General features: G+C 38.1%; 1 protein-coding gene across 1 annotated transcript; it reads left to right on the top strand.

Moving 5' to 3' along the window:
* The first annotated feature begins 557 nt into the window (after window positions 1–557).
* LOC140811176 (uncharacterized) lies at window positions 558–1226 on the top strand. The gene is made up of 2 exons (XM_073169046.1): window positions 558–899; window positions 978–1226. Exons 1-2 carry the CDS (start codon window positions 558–560, stop codon window positions 1224–1226), a joined length of 591 nt encoding a protein of 196 aa, XP_073025147.1.
* The last annotated feature ends 6646 nt before the right edge of the window (window positions 1227–7872 follow it).

Here is a 7872-nt window from a genome sequence, read left to right as displayed (position 1 = left end):
AGTGAATGCTTGAGTTTTAAAGTTGCAACGAAAGTGAATTTTACGATTTTCGAAGTGTGATATTTTGATTGAGTGTGACGTAATTTGGTAGGTTGAAAAGTGTTGATTGTGTCATTTGTTGTGGTGAATCATTGAATATTCCTCGGTTATATTTTTATTCTCTAATTTGCTCGAGGACGAACAAAGGCTAAGAGTGGGGGGATTGATAAGCCCAAATGTTATAGAGATTTAGGGATTTTATTTGTGCTTATATAGACTTTTTATCCCTAATTATGTGCTTAGTTTAATTAATAATTGTAGATTTGAATAAAATGTGAAAAGTGTTTAAATTGAGAGATAATATAAATTTACTAGATTTCAAAGGGAACAAAATATCAGAAGAAAGGAAATTAAATACTCTTATATTCTATTCCTTGATGATATTTAAATCTTGGAAAAATCTATGTAAATCTGTATAAATATCTTATCTACACTTTCTTTTATAGAGATGGGCTTAAAAAGGAAAGGAAAGAAGGTGGCCCATTAAGAAGAATAAAAGGGCTGCCATAACAGAAGCAATGGAGAACGAGGAAGATGATCTCACTGTCTATGATCTCACTAGACAAACCACTGGCGGTTATGGTTCTAGCATCACTCGCCCTACTGTGGAAGCAAATAATTTTGAGTTGAAGCCATCTATCATTCAAATGATACAGTATCAAGTGAGATTTGGAGGATCGCAGACCGAGGATCCTAATGCACATCTGGAGGGATTTCTATCCATCTGTGACACAATCAAATTCAATGGAGTGAGCACGGATGCCATAAGATTGAGACTATTACCTTTCTCTTTGCATGGTGAAGCAGCAGAATGGCTTAGAGATCTACCAGCTGGCTCTATTACTACATGGAATGGTTTGGTTGAAATGTTCATGAATCAATATTTTCCACCCACCAAGCTAGCACAACTGCGTATGGATATTTAATCTTTTCGCCAGAAGGATGGGGAGACACTACATACAGCTTGGGGAAGATTTAGAAAAATGTTGAGGAGGTGTCCTCAACATGGTTTCTCTTCATCTGAGCAAGTTCAGATTTTCTATAACGGAGTTGATCCTTCCGTGCGTTCCATGCTAGATGCAGCAGCCAATGGTAGCTTATACAGGAAGACCCCACGAGTTGCACTTGAAATAATTTCAAATATGGCTGAAAATAGTGCGGGTTGGACATATATTAAACGAGAATAGAAGGCTGGAGTTCTTGAAATGGATGTGTTGAATGCACTTACTGCTAAGATTAATGGGTTGGCCCATCAATTCTCTCAGCTGAAATCAAATCAAGCAAATCAGGTCCAAGGAATATTCATCGAGGAACAACCCATCTTTGATGAAGAAGCAGTGAATTTTGTGGGTAATCAATGGAGACAGCAATCCAATCCATACAGTTCCATATATAATCCAGGATGGAAGAATCACCCTAATATGTCTTGGAAGAATACGGAGAATTCCCTTAACCCAACACATATTTCTCCACTGCCCATTCCACAACAAGTGAGACAACAAGGATTATTGGTACCTGCAGCACCTCCAGGATTCAAGCAAGAAGATCAAAGACCAATTTATGAGGATTTTATGATGAAACATGTTGTGGGAATGGAGACGAGACCGCAGAATCATGACGCTATCTTGCGAAGGTTGGATGCTCAAATGGGTCAAAAAGCCAATCAATTAGCAAATCGACCCCTTGGAACACTACCAAGTGATACTGAGAAACATCCGAAAGGACTGAATGCAGTGAGTACAGTGGTCAAGGCCGAGGAAGAGGAGCCAAAGAGGCAGAATTCTACAGATATAGAGGCAAAGAATGATGGAGGAATGAAACCAAAAATGGAAGATGCTAAGAAACAGAACACTCAGACTACACGGAAGACAGGTAAGGAAGGTAAGTAATTTGATTCTAATGATAATATTGATATTAATACACTTCCTTTTACTCAAAGAGCAAGGCAACTACAATTGGATCAACAATTTTCGAAATTTCTTGAAATTTTTAAGAAATTGCACATAAATATTCCTTTTGTAGAGGCTTTGGTTCAAATGCCTTCTTATGCTAAATTCTTGAAAGATATTTTGGCTAAAAAAAGAAAACTCATTGATTTTGAAACTGTTAAGCTTTCTGAGGAATGTTCAGCTATTTTGAAAAATAAATTACCTCCAAAGTTTAAGGATCCAGGTAGTTTCTCCATTCCTAGCATAAATCTTATGCTTTATTCATGCTTTGAGAAATTGAGAATTGGAGAAGTTAAACCAACCACTATTTCCCTTCAACTTGCTGATAGGTCTATTAAATATCCTAGAGGGGTTATAGAGGATGTTTTGGTTAAAGCTGATAAATTTATATTTCCAGTTGATTTTGTTGTGCTAGACATGGAGGAGGATCGTGAGATCCCCCTTATTTTAAGCCGTCCTTTCTTAGCTACTGGAAGAGCTCTCATAGATGTTCAAAAAGGTGAGTTAGTTTTGAGGTTGAATGATGAGAAGGTAACTTTTAATGTTTTTCGTAGTATGAAATATCCTGGATCTTCTGATTGTTATATAATAGATGCTATTGATGATATTGTTGAGTGTAGTGTGCAGGATACTTTGATTGAAGACCCACTGGAAAAGCTTTTGGTTAGCCCAAAGTCCACGGAATCCAGCAGAGAAGAAGTGGAGGAACGTATGAACTTTTTAGAGGGATCAAAGCCACTGCCAAGATCGGTGAATTCGAAGATTGGGGAGCTTGGACATATTCCAAAATCACTTAAACCTTCCATATAAGAACCCCCATTCCTCGAACTCAAATTTAAAATATTTATTTTTGAAGGAAGAAGATAAACTTCCAGTAATTGATTCTTCTTCCTTGACAGGTGATGAGAAAGATAAGCTCTTGAGAGTGCTGAAGGATCACATATGTGCCATTGGATGGAGCATAGCTGATATCAAGGGAATAAATCCATCCATGTGCATGCACAAAATTTTAATGGAGAAGGAGCACTCTCCCACTACTCAACCTCAAAGGAGATTGAACACAGCTATGCAAGAGGTCGTCAAAAAGGAGGTAATCAAACTCCTTGATGCAAGTATGATCTTTCCTATATCCGATAGCAAGTGGGTAAGTCCGGTGCATGTTGTTCCTAAGAAAGGGGGAATCACTGTTGTTGAAAATGAAAATAACGAATTAATCCCCACTAGAACTGTGACTGGGTGGCGTGTTTATATTGATTATCGCAAATTGAATGATGCCACAAGAAAAGATCACTTCCCCTTAACTTTTGTTGATCAAATGTTAGAGCGTTTGGCAGGTCATGCTTTCTATTGTTTTCTAGATGGTTATTCTGGATATATGCAAATCTCCATAGACCCCGAAGATCAAGATAAGACCACTTTTACTTGTCCCTATGGTACATTTGCTTATAAAAGAATGCCATTTGGTTTGTGTAATGCTCCTGCTACTTTTCAACGTTGTATGATGTCGATTTTTCATGATATGGTTGAAAAGTATATTGAGGTCTTCATGGATGACTTTTCTGTTTTTGGTTCTTCCTTCGACTCTTGTTTGATTAATTTGTCAAACAGCTAAAGAGATGTGAAGAAACGAATCTTGTACTTAACTGGTAGAAATGTCATTTCATTGTAAAGAAAGGAATTGTCCTTGGTCAAAAAATTTCTGAAAAAGGTATTGAAGTGGATAGAGCTAAGGTAGAGATCATAGAAAAGCTTCCTCCTCCCACTAATGTCAAAGGAATTTGTAGCTTTATTGGGCATGCAGGTTTTTATAGGCGATTTATCAAGGATTTCTCAAGTATTACTAAGCCTTTAACTAATTTGCTAATGAAAATGTTCCTTTTGTTTTTCCTGAGGATTGTTTACAAGCTTTTCAGGCATTAAAGCAAAAGTTGACCACAACCCCGATCATTGTTGCACCAGATTGGCATCTACTGTTTGAACTCATGTGTGACGCAAGTGATATTGCTTTAGGGGCTGTTTTGGGGCAAAAGAGGGACAAATTATTGCATGTAATCTACTATGCAAGCATGACACTTTCAGGAGCTCAATTGAACTACTCCACCACAGAAAAAGAGTTGCTGGCTGTTGTTTTTTCTTTGGACAAGTTTCGGCCATACCTTGTAGGGAGTAAAGTGATAGTCCACACGGATCATTCAGCTTTGAAGTATCTCTTAAACAAGAAGGATGCCAAGCCAAGATTGATGAAGATGGATCCTTCTACTGCAAGAATTTGACTAACGATCGTGGATCGCAAGGGGAATGAAAACCAAGTTGTTGATCATCTATCGAGATTGGAGAAGCCACGAGGAATGTAAGTGTAATGCCCGGATTTATTACAGATGAATTAATCTGGAATGAATTCAATTCGGATGATAGCGGTCGGATCGCCGAGAAAGAAGCAAATAGGTTTAAATGTGTGTGCAGAGTGATTGGCACATGCGCGTTGAGGTGGCGAGGAGGCGAAAGCAGAACTGTCGCATATCGGATCTTCGCATATCACGAACCTCCAAGCCCTCGGGCACATGCGCGGTAGAGTGTCGCGCATATGCGCGAGGAGATGCCGGACACACGCGCCAGAATGGTGTCTCCGCGCATATGCGCCGATGATTGTCGCGTATATGCGCGAGACGTGCTGCGTGAAGAAGCGAGACACGTTTCTTTATACATGCATGATATATATATGTGTACATCACCGATTCTCCATTCAGCCTTGGAGAGGATTTGGGGAAGAAGCTTTGTTCTCACTTTTTGAAATCGATGTACGAGCAAAACGTTTATTTGAATTGAAATCCAACTGCGGTACTGTGTTCCTATCGACGTAGGCTACAACTGGACGTAAGTTTTGCTACGTTTTGATATGTTTTGAAAATATGGTATTGTCAGAATCTGATATGATTCATATATGATGTTCTTGTCATGTTAGACATCGTATAATCGAAACCGGACTGAGGAACAGATACCATATGAAATGGTTATGATTTTTAGAGTTGAGTTGATTGAGAATTGATATCAGAATTGAGTTGTTATCGAGTATGAGATATTATAATTAATATCTGATCGATATGGTATTGTTGGGTATATTGATATTATACCGTTATGTCATCGATATTGAATTAGGTTAAGTATTGAGCAGAACAGATTTGATTCGAGTGGTGTATTGATATTATACTCCTCGATATTGTTCTTGTCAGATTGAGTATTGACAGATTTGAGTTCGAGACTTCGACAGAATCAGAGTATCAGAAAGAAAGGTATAAATTAATGTTGAGTTGGGATTGCACAACTTGAGTGTGGTTTGACTCGAGTTTCCCTAAATCACATAGTTAGTTATTATATTGATTCTGGTAATTGATGAGATTGATGATTGTAGTCTATTGATTTATAGCCACTGCATGTCATGACTGCTGATTCGCTAGTCATTGATTGATTTGCTTAGATACTGACTGTATGTATTGATTACTGAGTCGTTGAGTCATAGGCTGATTCGCCTAGTCACCGGCTGATTCGTCTGGTGATTGACTGATTCGTCTAAACTTAAGCTGATTCGCTTAATTACAGGCTGAGTTGTCTGATTATTGGCTGATTCGCCTAATTACCGGCTGATTCGTCGGGTTATTGACTGAGTCGTCAATTCTGCGGCTGATTCGCCCAGACACTGATATATGAATTATTTCGATGCCGTTTAGGGATTGATTCATTCCTATCGACTGAGATTCGATATAATTACCTATATCCAGACATCGGGATCCCTAGGATAGAGTTGAGTCGATTCTGAGACGACGCGTCAGTGGAGTCGAGTCTGAGACGACGCGTCGGTTGAGTTGAGTCTGATATGACATGTTGATTTACATTGTTTATGCCATTCATGATTATTGAATGTGTGATATGAATTTATGTTTCTGATTTGAGACATGTTATGAATACTTCTTATATGCTTTCGTATATGCTTTTATATGACTGCATGTTTACATTGTTTATACTGGGATATTTATATCTCACCGGAGTTATCCGGCTGTTGTCTTGTTTTGTATGTGTGCATGACAACAGGTGGGGCTGGATCAGGGTAAAGAAGAGGATGAGAGAAGATTAGATAGCGTGGAGATCCGGGCTTCGGAGCAACATAGGATTCAGCACTGATATGTAGTTGAACCTAGTTGGATTCTTGTAGATAACGCAAGATTTGTATGTTCATGTTTAATATGTAATTTGAGTAAATTACATTACGTTTCCGCTTTGTATTTGAAAAAAAAAATTTAGACCCTGTTTTATAATTGATTAATTAGTCCCAAACATGATTAAGAACTTGACTAACGTCCGGGTCCCCACAGTAAGTATGTAATTAGAGATGAATTCCCTGACGAGAAACTTTATGCCATCTCTAATTTACTATGGTATGCTGATTTTGTCAACTATTTATCATGCAAATTTATTCCTTCTCATCTTACATATCAACAGAAAAAGAAGTTCTTTTCAGATTTAAAATATTATCTTTGGGAAGATCCTCTTTTGTTTAGAATTTGTGCAGATAGCATTATTCGTAGGTGTATTCCAGCGGAAGAGGTAAGTTCTATACTTTCTCATTGTCATAGTGGTCCAAGTGGAGGACATTTTGGGGCAAGTAAAACTGCTACAAAAATCCTTCAAGCTGGATTCTACTGGCCTACACTGTTCAAGGATGCACACACTTATGTTTTGAATTGCAACGAATGCCAACGTGTTGGTAATATTTCAAGGAGACACGAAATGCCATTGAATAATATTTTAGTGTGAATTGTTTGATGTGTGGGGAATTGATTTCATGGGGCCATTTCCAGATTCCTTAGGAAATAAATATATTTTGGTGGCGGTAGATTATGTATCCAAGTGGGTGGAAGCAAGTGCTTGTAGAACCAATGACTCTAAGGTTGTGATCTAATTTTTAAAGAAAAATATTTTTGCAAGATTTGGCACACCTAGAGCCATTATTAGCGATGGGGAAAACACTTTTGTAATCGTTATTTTGAGTCCCTGTTAACTAAGTATAGGGTCACGCACAAGGTGGCAACACCTTATCATCCTCAAACTAGTGGTCAAGTAGAAGTGTCAAATAGGGAGATTAAGAAAATTCTTGAGAAGACCGTTGGATCTTCGAGGAAAGAATGGGCTAGTAAATTGGATGTTGCATTATGGGCATATAGAACAGCATTTAAAACCCCTATAGGAACTTTCCCTTTTCGATTGGTCTATGAAAAAGCTTGTCACCTTCCTGTTGAACTAGAGCATAGGGCATTATGGGCTACTAAATTTTTGAACTTTGATGTGCAAGCTACAGGTTATCAGCGTCTTCTACAACTCAATGAGCTGGAGGAATTTCGTCTTGATGCATATGAGAATGCAAAAATCTACAAGGAAAAGACAAAGAAGTGGCATGATGCAAGGATTGTGCACAGGGAATTTGAGTCTGGACAAAAAGTTCTTCTTTATAACTCTCGTTTGAACTCATGCCAGGTAAACTTCGTTCCAAATGGTCCGGGCCTTTTACTGTTACTGAAGTTTTTCCCTTTGGTGTTGTAGAAATCCGTGGAGATTCTGGAAATCCAAGGTGAATGGACATCGACTGAAAATTTTTCATGAAGGAATTGTGGAGCAAGAGGAGCCGAGTACTCCTTTGCACGATCCAACCTAATCTATAAAGGGAGTTGTCTAGCTATAGAAAAGAAATTTAGCGCTTGCTGGGAGGCAACCCAGTGATTATTTTATTTCGTTTAATTTATTTTTTGTTTTTTTTACTTTTTCGTTCTATAAGGTTAATTCTCTGTGATTTTGGTGTGTGTAGGGAATATTGGAATGCAGTAAGATGACTTAG

This window comes from Primulina eburnea, chromosome 14 (genome assembly GCF_022965805.1).
Source record: "Primulina eburnea isolate SZY01 chromosome 14, ASM2296580v1, whole genome shotgun sequence".
Classification (NCBI taxonomy): domain Eukaryota; kingdom Viridiplantae; phylum Streptophyta; class Magnoliopsida; order Lamiales; family Gesneriaceae; genus Primulina; species Primulina eburnea.
This window is presented reverse-complemented; position numbering and strand designations above follow the sequence as displayed.